The following is a 25,385-nucleotide window of genomic DNA, read 5'->3' on the forward strand; positions in this document are numbered from 1 at the left end:
ATGTCAAAGAATAATATTAGAGATCAGAATGGGCATTTTGGGACTTTCCTTTAGTCATATGCTGATGTATAATGATACTGGTCCTCAACCACCTGAAACATGTTGGTCCAAGTTTGTCTTGATGACATAAAACGATAAAATAGCTATCATCTAATTTCAGAAAACTGCCAAAGGATAATTATTTACCTGCAAATGAACAAAAATAGCCCCCATAAATATAATCTTGGTGAATATTTGCATATTTTGGGGATTCTCATTTTCAGAAAAAAACTATTTTGGCTCCTTGCTTTCAGAACAGGATCCCACAATTATATTAGAACTGCTGTCCAAATTTGATCAGTTTTGGCCAATTTCACATTAGAGACTTCTTTATTGGTGCTTTTTTGTTGTTATTGACTGCACTTCTATAATGGAATTTAAATGGACAAGACTCATTAGATAACATTATGCCACATAACTCTGAGCACTAATAAAGATTGTGGTTGTTGTTGGTTCAAGTAAGAGAATTAAGAGCCAAGTAATGAGATCTCAATAGGTTTCAGTTTTGTTAGAGCTGTTAATTGATCATATACTTCAGGAAACGAGCTTTTGGACAGTCCAGAATCATAGATTAGGTCAAAACCGTTGTTTTCTACCACTATCTCTTTTGAAATACAATTTCCCTGGATCAAAACCACCTAAGTAATTAATTACACAATTACAAAAACACTCACTTATAGGTAGTGGTGACTCTGTTTTGCCGGAAGTCATCCCAAGAGGCATATTCGTACAGCATCTCTGTTCTATATGGTGTCCACGGCATGACGTAGAGCCTGTCACCAGCTTGTAGGGGGTCCTTACACCAGGCCCCTGACTGATGTTCCGCCTCCAGGAGCGAGGAGGCCGGCTGGATGCTGAGCAGTGAGCCAGGACACACGAATACTGAAAGATAGGTGTTTGGTAGGGCAAGAAGCAGGATGTGCAAAAAAAAGAGGCAGAAGGAGGGAGCCAAAAGAACAGGAAAGGAAGTGAATAAGCAGGGTAAAGAAAGTGGAAGCAGATGTGGGGAGAAAAATGGATCAATGCATGAAAAATGGATTGAATTAGATGCGGTCGATGCAGCGAGATTAAGAAAAAAAAGAATGAAGAGAAAGAGAGAGAGAGATTTAAAACACCTGTCCTGATCTTGAGAGGCAAGCAACAGAAGAGACGAGTAAGTGTTGGAAATCACACACTGTTAGTGTGTGTGTGGTGAGTAATACAACTGGGACACTGCAATGAAAGGTGTGTGAGTGTATTTGTGTGCTTTGTGTATGTACTGAGTGCACACATATATATATATATATATATATATATATATATATATATATATATATATATATATATATATATATATATATATATATATATATATATATATATATATATATATGCGTGTGTTTGTGGGTTAGTGCAAAAAGAGTGAAGAAAGTGTGAGGTAGAGTCAGGGACGCAGAAGGCAGGGCTAAATTTGCCTTGAAGTGAATGAGAGGGCAGGTTAGTTTACGCTGAGCACAATTGGTCCACCCACATGTCAATAACTGTATGGACACACATATAGACTGAACAGTCTCACACTGGCATGCAAATAGGCATGCACACACACTCACACACATAAGCAGTGCTTGGTAAGCACACATCCAGACGGATAAACAATCACACACATTTCGTCTTATTTTTCCTATGAAGATAAATAAGGGGCTCTTCCTATAAGGGAAGAAAAGGGAAAATAAGCATGAGGATGATGACTGGACAAGAAGGAAAGAAGGAATAGTAAAAGAGGGAGGGTAAGAAATACAGAAAGAAAGAAAGAACTAGTGCTTGTGTGTTAAAAGGAAATAGATAAGAGAAAGCATCATAGGAAGATTATGTTAGTGTGTGCGATCAGTTGTGTGTGTATTTGCGTGCACAGAGAGACTGAGGGAGAGAAATAAGAGACGGAGAGATCAACCAGAAGCAAGAGGTGAAAAAGAAGAGAGAAGAAGACGAGAGACTAGGTGCAGAACCTGGATAAAATTGGATAAAAGGACGGCTTTGGATACAACAAGAGATGGATAAAATGTGGAAAAAAAGAACTGAGTAGGAAATGAAAAAGGGGGAAGGGGGCAACATCCAGCATGACTACGAAACAACGTCCTAGGGTTGGAGGAAGAGAGAAATGGTAGGATAGAAGAAGAGAAGGAGAGAAAAGAGAGGGGTCGGGATAAGGAGAGATCAAGATGCTACAATGTATTGTCTTTACCTTTTTGGTCCACTTCTACTCAAGCATAGGAAAAAAAAGAGGGAGAGAAAGAAAGAAAAGTCAGAGGGTGAAAGAAGGGGAGCAAAGAGAAGCAAGAAAGCAAGTGAGAAGGAATGGGGAGAAAGAAAGAAAGAAAAAGAAAGAGAAAAAGAAAGAAAGAAAGTTGCACAGATAAAGATTTTTGGAGCTCATTCTCACCACAAACATTATTGTTCATGTGAAAGGAAGAAGAAGCACAAAAAAGCCCCGCCATACTCCCCCTTGCCTCTCCTCCACTCACACCTTCCCCCCTACCCTCCCCCTTATCCCATCCCCACCTCCCCAGTCTCTCCTTCCCTCAATCAGGCTCCTGTGGAGAAAAGAGAGCAACTCCTGTGGTGTGAATCTGGAAAAGAAAACATACACGCATGCACGCGCAACTGCGTACGCTCACCCACGCATACATGTGACATTTTGTGACAGTTTGCAAAATGCCCTATAGTTTTTCTCCCTCTGTACTCTCTGCATCCATTTTCTCTTTTTTGTAACTGAAAAACATCAACACGCATGCAAACTTCCTGAGAAAAAACAGTTTCTATCAATCGCTCAGGGAAATTTTCAACATCAAAAATTACAAGATCAAAAATAAGCTACAAAACTAAAATGCAATTTGACATAATCAGGTTAAATCTGTGTACTTGTGTGAGTGTGTAGGCATGTGTGTTTGTATGTGTATGTGTATGCATGCACTGTAAATATGTTTATGTCTGTACTTTTTTTATATATATAGATGCATACTCACTGTAAGGGACACACTCATACTGAATCTCCAAGTACTTGTATGTTCCGGGGCAGGGGTCTGGGAAGACGTCGACCCCTGCAACCACCACACACTGAGTTCTGTTGTTACATCTGGAAAACAGGGTATGGGTGGATTTATAAGTCAAAGAGGTGATGGAATGAGAAAACAAAGAAAGGAAGGAGAATGATTAACAGACAGAAAAGGGGAGGCGAAGGACACTCCATTTGCCTGCTCTCCCTCTTGCTGAATATTGATCACTTCTTCTAGGAAAACACTGCTGAGTACACTGCTACACTATAGACTCAGCTGGAGAGATTGCTGCGTTTGCACCTACACATGACACACAACACAAGCACCAGCTTTTGTGTAATGTTTCATCCTAATTAACATGTACATTACAGCTGCACACATACACACACCGTACAAAACACTACAAGCTTGCATTGATTGGTTTATCTGTTCCCAAAACACTTAACTGCTATTCAAAAGGCTTGTGAATTACATCATCTTTTTTGGCTTTGCTACATATTTTTATCAATAACGCAAAAGTGTGCTGTCAGCAAAACGTGCAGCTCGGCAGATACTAACCTCTGGGACATTATCTTTAGTGCATCAGGAAGGTAACACTGTGTGTTCTCCATCTGGAAGGGGTCTGCATCACAGATCTTGTCATCCGTGCGACCGTAATTGGCAGTCTCCACCATAACCACATCGCTTCCCGGGCAGCGTAGCTCTATGGGGTAACCTTCGCATGCCAGTTCCCGGCGCAGCAGACCGAATGGCATGGCAGCCCGGGACATCGCTACCCATGAAAAGAGAAGAAGTGGGAAATAAGACGGGGGTATTGACTAATTGAATTTCTGCACATATTTTTTAAAAAATAAAAATCTGAAATGTGCTAATTAATACAAGACAGACACTCCTGCCTTATTGTGCCATTTTCCATTGCAAGAAGCAAAACTGGTCCTAGCAGGCTGTGTTTGACCACAATGTGCAAAAACCATCATTTCTGAGACAAATAGTTACTCCGTCTTTACCAGCTTGCAGAAAAAATTCCTACACAGCGAGATGTTCAGTCAGTATTCTCAGACGCGTTTTATTTTGTTTGGTGCAACGACCATCAGAGTGGTTTAAATGTAAACAATTTTTTACTGACTGATTAAAAATATGATTTGATGTTTTCAACTTCGCTTGCTGTACACACACAAATAAATAAATAATTAAAATAGCCACTAAATGAAGCTATCCTTAATCTCCTTAAAACGTTACTGTGAACTACAGATATTCGCAAGGGAAATGTTATATTTTTAGTGTAGTCAAGCTTGACCTTCCTGAGCATTACAACAGTAAAACAACTTTTATGTTACATTCATCATACAAGTGTTGTATTTTACAAGGTTCTTATGACACTTATTGGTGGTATACAGATTATATATCTGCATATATATGATGTTTTATTTGCATTATCAAATGTGTGAAAAATATCTGCTTACATTGTTCAAACTGTATAATATGGTTTTGAAAAAATATCTAAATATTTATCCACATTCTTTCTATAAAAAGACTTAATTCTTCCCTCTAAACTTTATTACTAAGAATTACTCTTAAGATCGGTTAAACCAATCAACATGTGTAAGGATGAAATATTGGCGTCAGAATGACAGACTCCATGTTGATGAGTATGCAGGCCATTGTGAAAACTGAAAATTAAATTCATTGCATGTTTTTAATCAACAGTTTGATGCTCATGTCAAGATTGGAGCCTAAATGAGGAATGCTTGGGTTGGTGTACATGTAGTTATAAATATAACTGCATGTACTCCATCGAAGATTTATTAGCTGCTGTAAATCTTGCATTTTCAGGTGCAGCAAACACAACAACAGGGTTCACATTTCATTACTGCCGATCTGAGCAGGAGCCAATAAAAATGGCAACTACACAGTTATTTGATCCATGACCAAATGTCAGTTTTACTTTTTGCTGTTAATAACAAAGCCAAATGTAAGAATTATTCCAAAATTAAGAATATAAAGCCAAGCTTACTGCTCTGACTTTGTGCTTGTGGATACTTTGAGAAGTTCACCCAAGTGCAACAATTATCGTGACTCATCCTCTGGTTGCCACGGATACCACGTCCATTTGCCATATTTCATACTAATTGCTAAAATTTCAACTTAGTTTATTTTAGTTTGCAACAGTGATGCCTGCCTGACATTTCCACATTATGAAATCATTATGAGTCATGACGAGTTTTCAGGCTTTAGAAAGATCTTCTAAGAGCTTCAGAAAACAACTTCATGTGATGAATGCAAAGATATTTATTTGATAAACTGATAAACAGAGTTACTCTTCAAATACCTGTTCTCGGGACTAGATGTGTAAAAATGGATATTGATACTCAGTTATCATTTCACTGCAAATGTCATATAAATACTATGTTGTAATTGCTTCTATCAGTCTATCATATGTATATTTGCTATAATCTTAACATTTAAAAAAACAAAAAAAACAAACTATGATGTGAATCTAAAGACACTCCCAATATTATCTTTTCAATGCCTGTGTGAAACATTACGCTGGAAAGATGGAGAGTGCAATTGTTGGCATAAATCAAATCACACCTCCATTATGACACCCCCTTTGAGAATAGATGTGGTGTGTGGGCACGTAACAATTTTGTGTGTTTCATGACGGTGGGGTAGATAACACATGTGCGACTCACTGTCAGGAAATAGGTGAAAACAATCTATCATATATAAGATTTCAGTTTCTTATTTCTTTGAGGGCTACGTCTTATTTTGTTATGTGAAAGGCATCTGTGTATAACAGGATTATTTGAGAAAATCCCATCACCATTACCTTAATCCAGTTGCTCTTGTCAGCTCAAGTATGATGTACAAACGGCAGGGTGTGTGCTGCTCATGTTTGAACCCACATTTAAAACACAATCGTTGTGTGTTGGGTTAAAATGTGAACGTGAGTAGCATGCTACAGGTGTGCTGTAACTGCCCCAGGTGCTGAATGGTTAATCATCTTTTAGCTGCATGCGCCTTCTCACACACACACCTAAATGCAAATTTCAAATCTCTTCAAATGTAAAAATTTGTTCTTGACTTTGTCTTTAACTTTCATTCAAAATTGCACAATTTATTCTTACTGTATAGCTGATCATTTTGACACAAATGTGCATCACATAGCCCAATATATTGCTTTTCAGGGTTTGGGATTTATTTCTTGCTAAATGCTGTTGGAATCAATAGCTTGAAATGACACAAAATCAGTGCCATTGTACTTACCTTGACTTGAAGGGGAGACGTAAGCCAGAGTAAGCACACACACCCCCATGAACCACAGTGAGAAAGCCATGCTGGGAAGGAAGAGTTAGGACGTCACACCACCAGCTGTGATAGGAGAGCCTAGGGAGGAAGCAGAGGAATGAGGAGAATGCAAGTGAAGAAGTGTACCGTGTTCTCGTTGAGCAGATTGTTGTGTCTAAGTGCAGGATGGTCAATAACATGCACTGACAACAAAACAGTGCACATGATAGACCACGGCAGGGTGGGAACAATTCCGAATGATAGAGACAGAGACAGGGAGAGAACAAATCAGAGATAACAACTGAACAATCCGTGCAGTGAAAAGTCGCTCAATCTGCTGTTACCATGGTGATAGCACAGTGCAGTCTTGGATGCAGGAAATGAGGACCGTGTGTGTCTTCGTGGGTTTGTGAGAGTAACTGCATGAACGAGAGTTCACGTTTTAAGTCCGCAATTAGCCAGAGGCAATACTGGTCACTGACCCATAAAAGAGTCTTAATCTTTCTACACTCACACACACACACACACACACACACACACACACACACACACACACACACACACACAAAGAGGATTGAGCTCAGTTTAGGCCACTTTTCACTAATCCTAAATAAATGATGTTGTCGAGACGACCTCATTCCCAGCAGATGTAACGAGGTAAACAGCTGACTGAAAGCGGAGGTGATCAGAGGGCGATGATGCGCAGCTGAAGTTTATGAGGGAACATACGGGACACAGGCTGATGAGCTACAAGAGAACAACAGTAATATGACTCCTTAATATAGACTGAGCTTTTGGCCTCAGAGAGCGTGGAGGATGGAGGCTCAGCAACAAAATGCATGGCAGTGCATTTCTTTTTCTCGTTTAGTATTCCAATCAGCTGGCTGTTGTGGTGTGGACTGAACATCTAGCATTACAGCTTGGAGTGTGTGTGTGTGTGTGTGTGTGTGTGTGTGTGTGTGTGTGTGTATGATATAGCCATTGACCTTGTTGGCACCAGTAGCACCAGTAGACATGTTGGCACTGAAGCTAATCGTATTGATACTAATTTGGCATGATTTTATGTCATGTAACAAGGTATGATAGGAAGTTTGTTGTATTTGTATGCTTGTGAACTCATAGAGCACAAATAATTAATATTTGTTTGGATATTTTATATAAGATGCAATCAATCTATCTGGCTTGTCAGATATATCTGTGTTGGTTATATTGTTGATCACAATACATCTATGAGGAAATGCTGGGATGAGATAAGATGTTGTTGCCAATGTCTGATCCGATGTTTCTCTTCTTTAGACTTGAGTAAATATTTCTCTCTGTGTTGAAAAAATTGCATCTACTTTAGGGAATTCTTGTCTGTACAGCAGATTTATATAATAAGCTTCCTTACTTCTTGGAGAGCTTTCAAACATTGATCTTATAAAAAAAAAAAAAAAAAAAGTATTTGTTCTTGTACTTGGAATAAATACTGTGATTATTCTCAAGCATTTTTAATATTTCTGAAATGTAAGTGTTGTTTTCTTTTTAAGTAAATGTAAAAATAAAAAAAAAAGAGTTGACAAATCCTCTAAAGGCCCAACCCAGTCCCACCATAAGTTATAAAAAGCCAGTTTCCTAATCCAGGCTTAGAAACTGTGAGATGACTGTGAGTAGGCAGTGACAGGAGCTGCAACCAGACAGTATTAAACGGTTTTGAGAACACAAAATTGGCATCATCAGCGTCGTTTTCTTTGGACGCCTTATTGTTTGTTTGTTTACTTTGAAGCTGTAGTTTGTATTTCCAATCCTTGAAATCTGACTAAATTCTGAATAAACTTAAACACATTGAAACTGAAGTATCGGTTTCTAAAAATTATATCTGTGTCCTCATAAACAAATATTAAACTTCTCTGGTGACTACATGCTAAAGAAAAATACATTTTCATAAAGTTTAAATATTCAAACACTTTTTTTTAATTTATGTAGTGATTCATAAAATCCATTCCTTTGATTTCATAAAACAAATGCATAGATTAATATATTTGCAAGTATTTTAATCCATTAACCTTACTAATTTCCATTAATAAATCTTCCAGTAAGTTCCATCTTCCGTTCCTTTTTATCCATCCAGCCAGCCATTTTCTAAACCGTTTGTTCCTATTAAAGGTCACAGGGAATCTGGAGCCTATCCCAACAATCACTGGGTGAGAGGCAAGGTACACCCTGAACAGGTTGCCAGTCCATAACAGGTTACCTTGTTTTCATTTCTACATATTTTGCCATCTTCATTGCATTTGAACATTTTAGTTAAACAAAGAAAAATCTAACTAGACAACAATAAGAATTAAGAAATGTACAAAATATTGCTCATATTCCAACATGCAACACAGACTAATTTCATATCTTTTCATAGTTATGAAAATGTATTTCTATGCTTGCAATGTATTCCAACTCCTTACCATTACTTTTGCAGGTAAAATTAAAGCAGAACAGTAATTATACTAGATGCATATTAAGAGCAGTAAACTACTAAAATGATTGAGTTAAATGGGATTTGAACCACTGACTTTCATGTTGAGTGTTGGGAGTCAATGCCAGGTACCAGTTCTGCATATTTTTTTGTCCTAGTGAAAATTATAAACATGTATTGTCAATATGTAAATATACCCCATAGATCTGTAGTGTATATTTTTTAAGTATTGAAATTGCTACATATCTTTATTTTTTGGTGAAGTAATGACCAGTTTTAATAATCTGTCATTAATTTACATCTTCTGGTGTGTTTCTTTCTGTTCAGCACATAGATTGTCTACTTTGACAGCTCTTTGAAAGCATCTTTTGTGAATGCAGCACTTGGAGTAAACATCATAACAGATTAATATACACTTGCCCTTGACACAGGTTTTAAATTAATGGTAAGTTGACATTTGAGCCGGCTTTAAATAGGTTTCTTCCTTTCAAAAGGCTGTAATTTGTGTGCGTTTCAAACACATTTCCATGTAACTGCATCTTTGAGATTGTTTTTGTTATTTAGGCATACTTTCAGAAAAAAACGGCCTAAATGATATGCAGTGTAAATGAAGATTTACTCTGCAAAAATAATGCTTAAATGCATGTTCTTGGTGTCATGGGACATCTAGGACCTCTGAAAAACCACAATGTTAAACATGTGGTGTCTGTTATGTACACTGCAATAGAATAAAAAAATAAAAGTGAAATTTCTGCCTGCATTGGTTTTTTTTCCCTCATATGACAAGATAATACCATGCTAACAATGATTCCAGGCACATAGACGCCACTGATGACCTTCGACAACAAAATTATTTTGAGACATTACTGTAATACCTTTTCAGTCTGTGAACATTTGATTCTCAACTTTTATCAAGAACTGAAAAGAACACCCCATTTTCCTGTTTTCTTACTTTTCCGTACCAGATAATTATGTCTGTTATTTCTATCAGCTTTTGTAAGGGCATATCTGACTTTATGGATTAAAGATACAGTCCTGAGTGGTCACTGCAGTAATCAAACTTAACCCATACTTACTGGTCAGTTAGGTTCAGAAAAAAATGCAATAAACAAGATAAATTAAACATAATTTACAAATAAACACATCAATACAACTGTGGGTGTAACTGTGTAGGAATGTGTTGTATTGTTGTATGCATTGTTCTAGGTAAAAGCCACTGTTTTACTGTGAATGATTTATTTAACTCTTAAATATTAGAACATTCATTCATTCATTCAGTTTCTTAACCCCTGAGGGCTATCAGAGCAATCACTGGGCGAGAGGTGGGGAACACCCACCCTGGATACATGCCCAGTCCATCAAAGTGGTCAACAAACAAAATACAGAAAAATTTCACTAAAACAAAGACAGACAATATGATTGAAAATTTGTCACTGAAATGTTATTTTCTTGCATTTGTCCCATAAACACTAAACTTTAAAGATTAGAGTTAGAAAGTTCTTCCTCAGATGGAGACCAACAAGATTATGTAATTGTACCTCCAGCCACGCAATGTCTCATATATATATATATATATATATATATATATATATATATATATATATATATATATATATATATATATATATATATATATATATATATATGTGTGTATATATATATATATATATATATATATATGTATATATACACATATATATATATGTATATATATATATATATATATATATATATATATATATATATATATATATATAAAGACCATCAATACTATAAAAAAAACTGAAAAAAGCACACTTAATAAATTAATTGAATAAATTAAGTAGAAAAAAGGGGCTTTTAATATTAGTTTAGAATCAGAATAGAATAATAAATCTCCAATAAGAAACTTTTTCTTGCAAGTTTTCAACAACAGACAACAATGTGTTAATAATTTCAAAGTAAAGTTAAATACCTGGCTAAACTACAGACAATATTTGTCCCCTGTGTTGTTTCGTCTGACGAAAGAAAACACCACAATATAATGGCTTCTGACTGTCACACACAGTTAAACTAGTAGATGTTTTCACTGTCATTTAATCGATCTCACACTGTTTATTTTTTACGCCTGAAATTGAAACATACTTTTTTGCACAAGTTGTTCTGATTCTATCAATATCTGAATGCTTTTCCAAAACATCAGCATCTTTAGGGCTTCTCTCTCTCCCACGCACTAGTGAGGAATTTCAGAAAGGTTAAGACCTGGTTTGAGATTTTAGTTATGTTATTATAAGGCCATGTTTATTTGGATGCACTCAGTTTGATGATTACGGTTGCAATAACAAGTTTGAGAGTGCATAATGTAAAATCATTTCCTTGTGGAGAGAACCAAAAATGTGCATCAGCATGCATGTTTGTGTGAACATAAACATATGTGTGTGCTTGTGTATTTATTTGTAATTTGCTTTTCCCTCCATCTTCTTGTTAGGTAATGTTAGCCGACAGATTTAGGTCACTCCTCAAGAAATGTCCAACATGCATTCAAAGGCTCTGGCTTGCACACACACTCATATACGGTGAAGAACAGAACTCTCTTCCTTCTTTGAATGCACTGAACCAACAGGACTGCAATAAAGCCCCTAGGACTGCTGTGATGAACACCCACATATACACACGTTAAACACTGTATACAAAAGACCCAACAGAATGGGCACATTTTCATTTTTTATTGCATTCATACCGAGGCACTCACACATTCATGCAGTCTCATCAAAAACCCTTATGGCAGCATGTTCTTTTGCTCGCAACCCTAACTCTCTCCCTCACACACCCATATCCATAAGTGTTGCTACACAGTAAGTAGAGCAAGGACACTGATGGCCCTTGACAAAGCCACACACCCAGTCACCCTGACTACAACCAAAATCCAGCCCGGGGCCACCAGTCGGCCTACTTGGAGAAGCAGCAGTCTCTTAGTGAATGTGTGTGAGTAGAGAGCCTGGAGTGAAATAAATCAAACGCATACAGACATACATATGCAATAATATATAAAAATGTGCATTTTTATAACCAGTACATTTAGAATGATTTTTAATATCATCTCTGCAGCAGTTTATAAAGTGCAGGATTTGAACTTGAGTCTCCATTCGTGCAACATTCAGTCAACATGTCTTTATGCATCATTCTACTTACATTTTATCACAATTCAGCCCATTTATCTATTTATCTATCTATTTAGTTGGCTAACTGGCAGTCCAGCTCTAAGTGCAGAGGAGTTTTCCACTCCAGTGCAGAAGGGGGCAGTCATACAAGTGTGAGCTGTAACATGCTCCATTTCCATTTGTTTGTTTGTTTTTATGGCTTTATCATTTGGCCACCTAATATGGTATCGGGATGTGAATTCATATCCCACAGGAATTTGGTGTTTTTTTTTGGAAACTAAAAATTCAGGGGGAAAACCCACAGCATTTCTCAGCTTGTAAAATAAAAGCTTCCTCCTACCCTGTTTTGGTCAGAGAGCTTTCAGTGCCTGGGGGTAGATCACTACAGCAGTGACAAAACAGGCTTGTAGTGTTATGCTCCTAATGGATGATTGAATGTGTGTGTGTGTTTGAATCTGTGTGTGTAATGGAAAAAAAGTGAAGGTAATTGAGAGATAATGGAGAGTCAAAAAGATTTGAATCCCAAAATCTTTATGCACTAAAACACATTTCAATTACAACACTGCACAGAATTATTTTTTGCCACTGTAGATAATATTTAAAAATTAAAATACAATTCAATGCCCTCTGTGACTGCAAGCCAGTTTCAAACCATTGACCTCTCCAGTTCCCAGTGGGCTGAAGCTTGCATGCTGCAGTCAAAGCCACTTACAGGGCTTTAGAGCTTGTATGTTTGTCTTGTCGATGCATGACTCCAGGGAATAAAAGTGTTACCCCCTGTCTATCATTTATTCGTAGGCGGCAGGAAACACAGTTGACAATCAACACCATATACAGAGCATTTAAGCATACATAGCATATTAAGCCCCTGGAAAGCATTAAGTTTGGCTTAATGCAAAAGAAAATAGAAGCAAATTGCTTGTAGTTGTATTCACACCAAGATCTAAGTTTCTTGAAAATAATTTATAGCAATTACTTTTGCATTAGTTGAAGCAATCTTAGCCAACTATATTCACACAGAACTACACACATGTCTGCTAACAGACCAAGCTTAACACATGCCCGTAACACCTTCATATACAGAAAGATAAGACAATACAGGACAGATGTATGTATCAATATTGCATGTGGCAGACACAGATAGTTTGTAAGAAACTTTTGCAAGGGAATCCATTTGATTTCCAGTCCCTGAAAGAACGGAGTCTGTTAAAACTGCATGAAGACATGTAAATAATTGATAAGGTTCCCCGCATATTTATCAAGACCTAATCTTGCCCTCAGCGCACTCCCTGGGTTAAAAGCGCATCCTGCCTTTTAGCGCTATAAGCACTTTTTTTTTCAATGTCAAAGAATATGGATGGTTTTAAGTGTGTGCTAATTCATCTCCACATAGTATGAAGCCTATTTCAGCAATTTTCAGTCAATACAAAACAGAGTAAGATAAATATAAATGTTTTTTGGTTTTTTTTGTAATTGTCCCATTGTCAGTAGAACAATGAAAACAATGTCAAATATAGAAACTGAGACTTGTTACCATTTAGCTTTTAGCTCATCTTGAATTTGATGCCGACAGTACATCCTAAAAAGGCTGTGGCAGGAGCCAGTGGTACTTGAAAGAAACAGCTGGAGAAACATGTTAAAACTAATTAGGTTAATTGGCAACAGGTCAGTAAAATGATTAAGCTTAAAAAGAGCTCGTTAGGGAAGCAGAGTATTTTATAATTCAAACTGGGCAGAGGTTCAGCAACATCCAAAAAACTGCCTCCAAATTACAGAAGAACTGCAAAATAATATTATTTTTACCAATAAAAGATTCTAACAACCTTGGATGTGACTTTGCAATAAAAACAAGCATGGATCTGTCATGGAAATCACTGCATGGGCTCAAGATACTTGCAGAAGTCATTGTTTGCAAACAAAGTTGATAGTTTAATTCACAAATGCATGTTAAAGATTCTACTAATGAAATAGCCATATGTGAGCATGGAGCACTAACATCTTCTTTGAGCTAAACCTCATTTAACATATGCTGAGGCAAAGTTGGAAAGTGGTCCGTTGCCATCCAGACCTAAATGTTAAACCTTTTTGGAAATCACGCCACATGCTTCAGACTAGAAAGAAAGCCATCTGCCATCAGCTCATGGTTCAAAAGCCAGCATATCTAATGGTATCTGGATGCATTAGCGACCATGGAACTGGTCACTCGCACATCTGGAAAGTAACTACAAATGATGAAAGGTTTGAATAGGATTTAGGGCAACATATGCTGCCATCCAGATGACATCTCTTTCATGGAAAGCCCTGCACCTTTCAGCAAGAAAATATTAAATAACATTCTGCACCAACCACAAGAGCTTGGATTCATTGTGAGTGCAGGTGCCGGACTGACCTCCCTGCAAACCAGACCTTTCACCTGAAAACATTTAGCACATCTTAAAAAGCCAAAATACATTTTTAAAAAAAAGCCATGGATGGTTGATAAGCTGGAATTTTAAGTAAGGCATAAATGGAACAGTATTTCTCTTCCAAATGTCCAGTATCTGATCTCCCCAGTTCACTGACATTTATGCAAACCTTTGTCAAAAAAAGAGGGGACGTTACAGTGGTTAACATCAGCTTTTCCTAACTTACTTTAGACCTGTAGCCAGCAACAAATTCAATATAATCTTACAGTTTTAGAAAATATTAAATGTGTCATGTTCTAAATCTAATGTTTTGTGTTTTGTATAAAAAGATATTTTACTTGACTTGCCATCACTGGATTCTGTTTTCATTTAATGCAGTATGTGAGCTTTTTTTGTAATCGACAATTGTAACAATCTGTCCAATCAATGATCCCCATGCATGTTTATATACACATGGTATAAAACTAAAAAAATAGTTCTAACTACATATTTATTTCTTTGGGATTGTCTCAGACATTGCCTACACAAGTGCACTGAGTGATTCATTTTGGATACATTTTACAGCTAAGCTGAAGCTCAGCCTCTTTAAGCTGTGCACAAAACCTTTCCAACCCCACATTGTAAGCCTTTTAAGACCAAATATGTTTTTTTTCCATCTCCAACAAAATAATTTTACAGAGAAAGCTTCCATATGTTAAATCGATCCATTATAAATACAAGTCCAAACGAAGCCATGAAGTAGCGAGAATGATTATGCGGTATTCTCCCCTCTGTGGTAAAACAAAAAGAATACAATAAGTGACCTAGTATATATTATCTCACGAGCAAGGAGAGTTTACAAAGAGCAGCAGGCTTATCTGATAATAATCTGGATGTGGTTTAATGTGTCAGTGGTTCACTGATCCCCTGTTAATGATACTGGAACCACACAGTCATAACATCAAAACATGCTTGCTGCTGCTATGGTAAATAAAATCAAGTCAAATGTCATTTTTGCAAAACTATTTGGCGGATACTTAAAGAAATGTCAACAAAAAACTTAAAATTTACCCTATCCTGAAAAAATCAGAGCTGGTGTGTACTTGTGATTTCCTCAAGCACAGAGAAAGGTTGCAATATTAACCAACTGTGACATACTCATATTGTCAAAGTGTTGTGCTCAAATATCAAATCCGAACATTATACTATTTTTTTGTTTTTATCTTTATTTTTGTGTGTGTGTTTGTGTCTGTGTGATTTAACATTAAAACCACACCATTTATAAGTTGTGTCTATAATTTTAACAAAGTAGAACAAAATATTAGCAATGGCTAAGTGCTGCACGGTGGCATGGGGGGTTCGATCCTTGGCTGGGGCAAGGTTTGGTCAGTGGCCTTTCTGTGTGGAGTTTGCATGTTCTCTCCGGGTACTCCGGCTTCCTCCCACCGGCCAAAGACATGCATGTTAGGTTAATTGTGTACTTTAAATTGCCCCTAGGCGTGAGTGTGAGTGCTTGTTTGTCTCTGTGTGGCCCTGCGATGGACTGGCGAGCTGTCCAGGGTGTACCCTGCCTTTTGCCCAAATACTGCTGGGATAGGCTCTAGCTTCCCTGCAACCCTGAATTGGATTAAGTGGTTAGGAAAGTAAATGACTGAATTACGTGAAACCATTTTTTAATAGAAAAGTAAGTGACTAAAGCTGATGAGTTCGAAATTCTGTTCTCAATCAAACATCCTGGTTTTGTTTCGAATACTTGACGTCAGCTTTCAGTGTGTGGTAAATATAGTAAAACAGTTTATTTCCATCTTATTATCTGATTTACAAAGAGATGAAGCAGTGTATTTTAACCCCAGTTGAAACTTATCCTAAACCTTAGGATATATTTATTAATAATTTATATTTAATAATAATGTAATTATAATTAACCAAGTCATGTCTAAACTTAACCAAGAAACAAGTAAAGGCACAAAATGAAGAATAAAACATATGTTGAGTTTTATGTTTACTGGTCCTGTAATTTTTAGGGGTTATTAAGTGAAAAGATTAAGTCATTTTGTGTCAAACTAGCAAAGAGCCTGAAAGCTGTGTGTGAAGGCAGTGAATTAAATGTTGAGAAGGAAATGAAATGGGAAAACCTTTTTTAAAGTTTCAAAATACTTTGTTTTGCATCTATAATTTGTACTTTATAAGTACCAATGACTGCAATTTTCTTTTAAATTACATTTGCAACTTGCGATTTCCACTGATGGATATGATAATTATTCATTTTTGTAACATTGCATGGCACTAAACTTTGGGTGGGGATTAAACAAACAAAATATAAAATAAATAAAGACATTTGTATCTATTCTAGTTTATTATTAAAAACATATAGAGCAATATTACCACCAAACAACTACACATAGTTAAATGTCACATAGACTTGATGACACTGAATTGCTGTTAGATTTTATTCAATTTTATTTTATTCAATTTTATTTCTTTTGTGTGTTCCCAAACTGTTAGAAAATTTGAGCTGCTGCCATTGAGAAAAACTGCACGGCATAAACACATTGACAGGAATGACAGAACAAAGGCTAGTGAATCTAGCAACAATCTGCACTTGAGATTTGCGATCAACATTCTGTATATAGCACCGAGTGACATAGAAGTGTTTCTAATGTTAGAGACATTATTTTTATCAAATATACGTAGTATTTTTCCTTTTCGGTTTTTACAGTCATTTAAAGCCATTTTATATATGAACTACTTTTCATAACTTTCTGTAAAAAGTGCCACAAACTTCTCTTGATCAAATGATAACATGTTGTGGAAATATTTCATTCAAATCAGTCACACCTGCTGTAAAAATAAAAATATGAAGCACTATAATGAAAAACCAGTCTGATAAACTGCTGTAATCCTGCCAGCAGTTACAGAACTCAGCTAAGATAAACACAAAACAATGCAGATGTTCTGGCAGCAATCACACATTTCAGTCACTTTAAAAAACAAAAATTCAAACGTAAGAATTTACTTTCTCTCTTTGCACTATGAGGTTTTTTGTAATACTTTATATATAGTTAAATCACTCCGGCAATTTCATTTCACCTTCAGTGAGAACTTTTTTTCACAGCTAGTTACAAACCATTCTTTTTTGCTCTAAACACCCAGCACTGATTTTTTTTTTAACTCATCTGATGATGAAAATAATTATTAGCTGCAGACCTACGGCTTTATCGTGAGTAAAATCCCAGCTGATATCCAGTCTAACATCACGAGATTGATATTACAGTGATATATCCGCCCACAGCTCTGCACACTGTGCACAGGCCTGCATGAAATGCTCACAGCGCAAACAGAGCGACTGACTCATTGTGTCTGACTGATTCAAAGGGACATGATAGGAACCTGTTTGAGGTGGTCTGAGCAGAAAAAAAAAACTAATACGGTGCATATACAAGTCAAATGACAGAAAATCTATCCAAATTCAGTGTATGTGTGCACAAATGTGTCTGAGTGGTTTAAGCAAATCACTTGGCTTTTATTTTCTCCTCAGTGGTTGATGTAAATGATCTGAACAGGAAAACAAACCACATTACCTTTGTTTTCTCACTTGCATCCACGCATGCCTGCCGTGGCCATGCTCATCCACACACACACACACACACACACACACACACACACACACATATATACACATATGGATGAGTCACCTTATAAAAATCTGCAAATATATGAATAATTCAAAGGTGATCCTATTCATTCCTTTCCATTTATCATAAGAAGGTAATGCAGCATGACACACTCAAGGTTATGCTTCTTAAGCATTTCACATGAACTCAAGTACTGTCCGCCGCCATCCTTCTCCCAGCCCATCCTCTCCTTTAATTCACCACATTTTCCCTCTGCATCCCTCACAGTCACAGCTGTCTCTCTCACTGGCCTCCTCTACTGACCCAGTCCTCTCTTTCCCTCTCTGAAATATTGATAATGGACTCTCGCTCAGTCTGCTCCCTCTTCCTCTGTGTCTCTTTTCTCCTCATGTTCCCCATCTGTGGTGAATCAGCAAGCCAAATCAGCATTTAAGCCCCGTTTGTGTGAGTCCACTGTTTAAGGCAGCACACAAGACAGCTATTATGCTATGTGTGATAGTAATTTCAGCTGATCCATGAGCAATGGCATACCCCCTCTACTGTACCAGCCTGAGTATTTAGCCATTTGTGCCTATACCCCTAATAACGTGCATATCAATATTTCACAAGGCTCACATCTCACTCTCCTTCACTACTTGGTTTGATGGCAGCTAGAGGTAGGAGCCTCTGGACAGCAACATATCAGATCCCAGTGTTAGTGATCAAATGGCTCTTGACAGCAGCAGTAAAGCAGCAAGGCAGCTCGGCTGTCTTCTCTCGAGCATTGATCATGTATGTGCACTAGTGAGGAAGAGGAGAGAGCTACAGATGAGTGAGACGGAGGGGCGGGGTGCATCCTCACAGCCCATATACATATCTTACCGTCAATCCTCCGGTATCCCTCGTCCTCCTCCTCCGCGCTCACTGCGTCTCCCGCATCTCCGCGCCCTCACCCACTGAACTCTCCTCCTTGTCTCCCTCTCCTTTGCGCCCGATGCATGAAAAAATAAGTAATGATCATAAAAAAAGCAATCGATAGGGAAATTTTGATGTGCTGTAGCTACCAGCTGGCCTCTATGTCAGTCATTAGTAGGATATGTCCAACAACAACTGGGCGTCCTGTCCCCCCACCCCCCTCCCTGTGATCAGTGTGCTGTGTAGAGCTCCGCTCCGCTGGACCTCACACCCTCCCTCCGTCCTGTCGAGGCTCGATGTCTTCCCCGCTGTGTTGTGTGACTGTGCGTCACGGTGGTATCATAATTCCCACGGGTTTTATGCCCGGGCTGCAGGCCTTTCGAGCTCCGATGGATGGAGGGAGCAAAAAAAAAATGTACAACGGGCTATAAAAAAAATAATAAGTAGGCGCAAACAATTGCACAAACCGTGGCTGCTTTGCGTCCCTCTGTCGATTTCTACAGCTCACCAAGCCCTGCTGTCGCTTGTCATTGTCGGTCCCATGTCTCCTGTATCGTTCATTAAGTACATCCTTGCATTTCAGTGGAAAAGAAAACAGCTGCTTCGCGTATCCTTGACGAATCGTGATGAGACGCAGCGGCACATCAGGACGGATGTGGAGCTTTATTATGCTTTAAAAAAAAAAAAAAAAGACGGGGCGATAATATGAGGGGGTTTAATAAAAATAACAAAAAGAAGCAAAAAATACACAAAGACAACAACTGGACAGCCAGGAGATAGACGGTTTCCCGCTCCTGGCCTCGCCTTGCATCCGTCCTTCTCTCTCCATCCGCTGGTCCGCTTGTTGCGCGTTCTGCACTCGAGAGCGCGCAACGCGTCTGCGCCTTTGTGTGCGCACGTGTGAGTGTTTATGCGCGCGCGTGTGCAGAGACAGAGGGAGGGAAAAGAGAGAGAGAAAGAGAGAGAGAGAGAGAAGCAGATGCGAGGGGGTGTGGGGGCTTCGACTATATTGTCGTGGTTTGTCTGAGTGAGCAACAATAAGCAGCTGTGTTGGCAAAAGCAAAGGAACATGGAATAAACAGAGGTTCGTGTTTGTGTTGGCATCTGTCTCCTCCAACATTTCTGACCCGCTCCAAGAAAACTGAGCAATTTTCAGTGCTCTGATGGAGGGAGAGGGGCTATTGTGCGTTCTGCACAGCCAACACAAGCTTTTGCAGTATTTCCATTACAGTCACAGCGCTTTGTTTAATGCTGCTCTAGTAGCAATATGGCCTGTTTGTCAGTCTTTCCAGGATGTTTAAGCTTTGAGATAAATCATTAGGCCTTTTTAAAGCACATCACATCATACGAATCAAATCGTCACACCTCAGTGACACCTGATGATACTCTGGTTTCATCATCTGTCTCTCGGATACATTTCTCTTCTGCTGTCATGACACTGTCACGCTGTCATCTAGCATCTTCTTTCTATTTGGAGGCACTGGCAGGATGTGTTTAAGGCTTGGGACACTCAGAGAGAGAAGGAAAAATGAGCTTTCATATTCTGAGAGAGATGTTGCAAATGGGGATCCTGACTGATCACATAAAGCCATTATCAATGTAGAATACATTTAGGAGGAAGTGTGCAAAAGCTAAAGATAGTCTTCAGCACATTCAAAAGAAATCACTGATTATGTTGCACAGCTAGTTTCCCCATCATTTCAGCCGACTCCCTTTGAATTGCTCTGATTGCTGCTTGTGTAGTTTAGAACTACAGCTAGATTTCGCAAACACTGAAAACAGAACAAGTCACTAACAAAATATTTTTAATGGCGTTGAATAATTCATTCATTTTAGATTATGCATGGTGAGCTTTAATTGGATGGTACACATTATCATGTATGAAGTGCATTACAGAGCAGTGTTGTCATAAATGGAGAAATGGTTTCAACTACTCCTCCTGGGTGTAATAAAAACAAGCCAAAACTTGGATGACACCAAACGCTTTCCTCGCTGTAAACTTGGCAACATTCAAAGATGTCAAAGTGAAGCTGATTCTAAACCGAGGTCAGCCTTGGTGAGGAGCCTTTGGCTGTAGTGCTTCACATGGTTTTGCAATATTTGTTGGCTTATCTGGAGATGTTTTTGTAAGACCGCAGCTTTCTCTTGCCACAGATTTAACAGAGCCAGACAAAAAAATCAAGAAAAAACTTCAAATATCCTTTTCACAGATAAAAATTCACGTTTTCTGAAATTTAGCTGAGAAACAGCTTTTGTTTGGCTAAACAAAACTGCATTCTTAAGCTGTACCAGAACAAGCTTAGTGACAATGCTTTATATCTCTAATCACACCAACCTCTGGATTAAAAACACAGTCTTGACATCCGGTATTTGGTCTGCATCACCATGGTGAACCTCCTCCATCCTTGTCACCATGTCCTGCATCCACTTTGTCATCATCATCATCACCACCTCCACCCCAACCCCTGCGATTTTTCTTCTTCTTTTTTTTCTTCTCATCCTCCACTTTATACTTAAGTCTTCTGACAGGGTCGCTCAAGCTACGCATGGATTTTTCCTCAAAGTCCTCAGTCGTGAGGAAGTTCCTGTCAATGAGCTCTGCTGCCTCGTGCCAGTTGCGGTAGCAGTCTGGGCCCAGACGGATTATCTCCTCCACTGCATTAGGGATGAGGATAGAACAGTCGGGACGAAGCACCACAACTGTGGGCAGCTCCTCCACATTAAACATGGCCTCCAGCTCCCTGTAGAAACACACACACATATATACTGGCACACACCACCAAAGAGCTAATGGATTTATGCAGCTAGGCATATTTACATTGTCATTATTCACCAGCAGGCTGTACACACAGCTAACTGACTGGTCACACACACCTCCTGTAGGGGTCCTCATAGGCCAGGAACAACGACTTCTTGGGAAGCTCCTTGAGGAAGCTTTCTAGCTGTTCCTCTGACTGATCCAAACTGAGAAGTGAAAGAAAAAATCGCAAACTATTTATATGTATTTATATATTAAGAGACAGCTACATCCTGCTGTAGTCCAAGTTAAAAAACACCATTCAATTGTAGTTTTCATGGCTATTGTTATCATATATAAATTGTTACATAAAATACATGATCAGCATCATCAGTACTCAAAGTATTAACTAGAGTTTCTTCTCTGTCATCAAAAGCAAATGCAAATAAGCTATATATATATATATATATATATATATAATTTTTTTTTTTTAATCATCCGTTTATGCCAATACAATGTAAAAAATTATTTAATTTAGTCAAGCAAAAAAAAAAAAAAAAATCAGAAATAAATGCATCTGAGACATACTTATTAGGAGCTTTTTAATTATATTAAATTATCCCGTAAATCTAATTATGAAACAAATACAACTAACATGGAAAATCTGCGAGAAGCAAAAAATGAAATGAAAACATGACATGCAACTTCTCCAAGGAGCATCAGGTGGATCTGGAGTGAGCTGGAGTAGCAGTTTCATTTTGAACTATGCACACACACACACACACACACACACACACACACACACACACACACACACACACACACTCAGAACCTCATGCTCCAAATATGGCCAAAAGCCAAAAAGGACATCGCTCTTGACAGAAGGCACAAAAACACCAACCAGGTCTTTCTTGTAATTATATTAAGATACCAGGCTACAAAATCAAGTCTAATATTTCTAAAAAGTCACCAGCCTGGTTACATCTTGATGTGAAATGGCATCCAGTAGCTTGATCAGGAGGAGTTAATCAGTTGTGTGACTCAGGCACATGATACAACACACCCAAGGTTATCCAACAAGTATTCAAGGTCTGGACTCGAAGCAGGCAATTTCCACAGCATTTCCATCCTGTTTGCTCCCAAATTCGGCCGGTACTCAGTCATAACCTCTGTAGCAGAGCATTGTCATCTTAGAGCAGGGGTCACCAACTCCTGTCCTTTAGAGCTACAATCCTGTAGCTTTAAGTATTTCCCTGGTAAAACACACCTGGCCCAAAACAAAGGCTAATTAACAGGCAGGTGCACAAGATGGCAACACATTGTTGGAGAACCTTTTCATTTGAATCAAGTGCATTGTACCAGGGAAACACTAAAACCTGCAGAATGGTAGACTTCAAGATCCGGAGTTGGTTACCCCTGTCCTTGAGGATGGAGCTTGGTCCCAGATTCTGGAGATATGGGAACACATATGGCTCCAGAATCTCACCCTAATACTTTACATCCAGTGGTATATTACAGAGTATACACGGTACTCGGAGTGTACCCGCTTCTTTTTCTGTCAGCATTGAGTTTTCCCACCTCTAAATCTCTTGTGTGATGCTGCTTTTACAATTACAAACGTCCCTACACATGTGCCTACATCACCCAGCAGCTCAGCTAAGGTTACCTATGCTACACGGATGCAGTGAGCCATCAGCTGCATTAACTTCAACCTGAACATAGATCTGTCTTTTGTTAGTTTGCATGCCAGTATTAGTTCAGTCGTTTCATAACTCTTCCTCTCAGAAACCGAAAGGCAGAAATTATGTGACAGTGAGCAAATATACAGAAGGATTTTTGGGGTGAACTAAACAAAGTAGTCTTTCATGTTTTTCTGGGGCTACTTTTTTCTGTTTTTAAAACAAGGGTGAACTTGAGGATATACCCATGTCTTGAGGGACCACTATACCACAGTATACATCCATCCATTTTCTAATCCACTAAATCTAGTTAAGGTCACATGGACGCTGGAGCCTACCCCAGCTATCATTAGGCAAGACATAGGGTACACCCTGGACTGGTCGCCAGTCCCCTGCAGGAACACCCTCATACCATTGTCTACCAGTTAGGTGCAAGTCAAGTACCAGTTGTACATCTGTAACTGGCTCACACCTGGTATTCTACTGATTCACAAGAGTGAATCAGTAGAATATTGCAGAGGATTGTTGCACATTGTTGGTGCCACTTTTCACACATTTAGCCATGCTGCTCCTTGCACATATGCACCATCCTTACAATGTATATTTAGTCACAAAGATGATTCATTAGATCATGTATAATACAACACCAGCGGATATTATTAAACAGGATTTATATTTGCTGAGCATACATTCCTAATTTTTTGTCAGTTTACATTGATAAATATTTACAATAGTCTTTGTATTTTTGTTGCAACCTTTTCTTACATTGCTATTGTTTAGAAAGGTATTTTTTCAAGCTATTCCATTATTACATTACTTGTACCTACATTTGGATGTATTCAGTTTTTATTTCTGTGATTTTATTTCAGGGAAGCTAGTAACTTTAGACTGAAGTGCACACAGGACTACAATATCCTATTAACATATGCACATGAACACACAGCCTGTGATATAAAAAAAAAAAAACCCACTTAATTTGACATCATTATTAGGTTGCTGTGGTTCTTTGACTAAATCCTGTCATTGTGTCCTGCATTTGCAGTCAGTACAGATACAGCTATAAAGACTTAAATCAAGTTTTCCTGGGGCACAACATACCTGATGTACAGAAGAACCAGCTGTGCGGCACGCTCCACGTAAAACTCATCTGTCAGCTTTTTGAAGAATTCATGGAGTTTTGGAGCAAATGTCTGGCAGGTCTCACATTCAGCAGATGCAAAGAAAAGCATCAGGATCCGATTCTGCAGGCGCATGACTATCTCACGTTCTGTGTCTAGTTCATCCTGGTCTTTGTTGTTCTTTACCAGGACTCGATCAATAAAAAGATCCACCATGATGACCAGGTCAGTGCAGAGATTGGGAAGCTGGCAAAGTAACAAAATAAAGGATTTTATTTAGGAATGACAGAAAATGTATTTAATTATCTTTTTATGACAGGTACCTATAGAAATTACATACAAAGAATGAAATCAGATGATGCAGTGGACTGCGTACAAAACTTCTGTAGGCAGATCATTTTCAGAGTTTGTCTGTGTAATATAAATACACAAAGATAGAGAAACAAACACATACTGCCTAAGCTGTTGTATCTCAGTGTTTACAGATTTGTCTTTCTTTGAGAACTGGGTGGTATTGTTGTTAGTACTGTTTGCAGACTATATGAGAAAACAGTCTCCAAAATGTTTGTTTAATACCTACTGCATATATAAAGAAACATTTTATATCCCTGAAATTGGTACAAGTATTTTCAAAATAATTGACAAATAACCATTCTTCTGTTTTTGAAAGAAAGGCCAGGTTTTTGATTTTTGATTAAACAAAAATTAAATGGATAAGTGAAGAAAAATCAAGCTTGTTTGTGTTGCAACATCACAAGCTTCAAGGCTGATTTGGCTTTAAATAATTACACAGCTGGAAAAGCGTAGTAATATCCTGGCACACATATAAAACTGGGGAGCCTATACAGGTAAATGTGATTTTATTACACTGAAACCATTTAAATTAGGTTTAATAAGTCTGGAAAACATCATGATATGGGCCTTGGATTATATTTCTGAATGCAGAATAGAAATGTTACAGCGAGTTACAAATAAATAAACAAATACATC

General features: G+C 38.1%; 2 protein-coding genes across 2 annotated transcripts in view; both read right to left on the bottom strand.

Moving 5' to 3' along the window:
* LOC306774633 (adhesion G protein-coupled receptor L1-like) overlaps positions 1 to 19,348 on the bottom strand; it is a 32,574-nt gene extending 13,226 nt beyond the window's left edge. The window contains 7 exon segments of the mRNA XM_079264769.1: positions 714 to 921; positions 2,261 to 2,275; positions 3,042 to 3,151; positions 3,630 to 3,843; positions 6,339 to 6,458; positions 18,829 to 18,929; positions 19,329 to 19,348. Of these exon segments, the coding sequence (XP_079120895.1) occupies positions 714 to 921; positions 2,261 to 2,275; positions 3,042 to 3,151; positions 3,630 to 3,843; positions 6,339 to 6,408 (617 nt within the window). The 5' untranslated portion in view covers positions 6,409 to 6,458; positions 18,829 to 18,929; positions 19,329 to 19,348.
* A 1,893-nt stretch (positions 19,349 to 21,241) lies between these two features.
* On the bottom strand, positions 21,242 to 24,611 carry LOC306754362 (nucleoredoxin-like protein 1; the record flags this gene model as incomplete). The annotated part of the gene is made up of 3 exons (XM_079238349.1): positions 21,242 to 21,602; positions 21,736 to 21,825; positions 24,376 to 24,611. 3 exons carry the CDS (start codon positions 24,609 to 24,611, stop codon positions 21,242 to 21,244), a joined length of 687 nt encoding a protein of 228 aa, XP_079094475.1.
* Between the last annotated feature and the right edge of the window lie 774 nt (positions 24,612 to 25,385).

This window comes from Telmatherina bonti, assembly GCF_933228915.1.
Source record: "Telmatherina bonti genome assembly, chromosome: 3".
NCBI lineage: Eukaryota > Metazoa > Chordata > Actinopteri > Atheriniformes > Telmatherinidae > Telmatherina > Telmatherina bonti.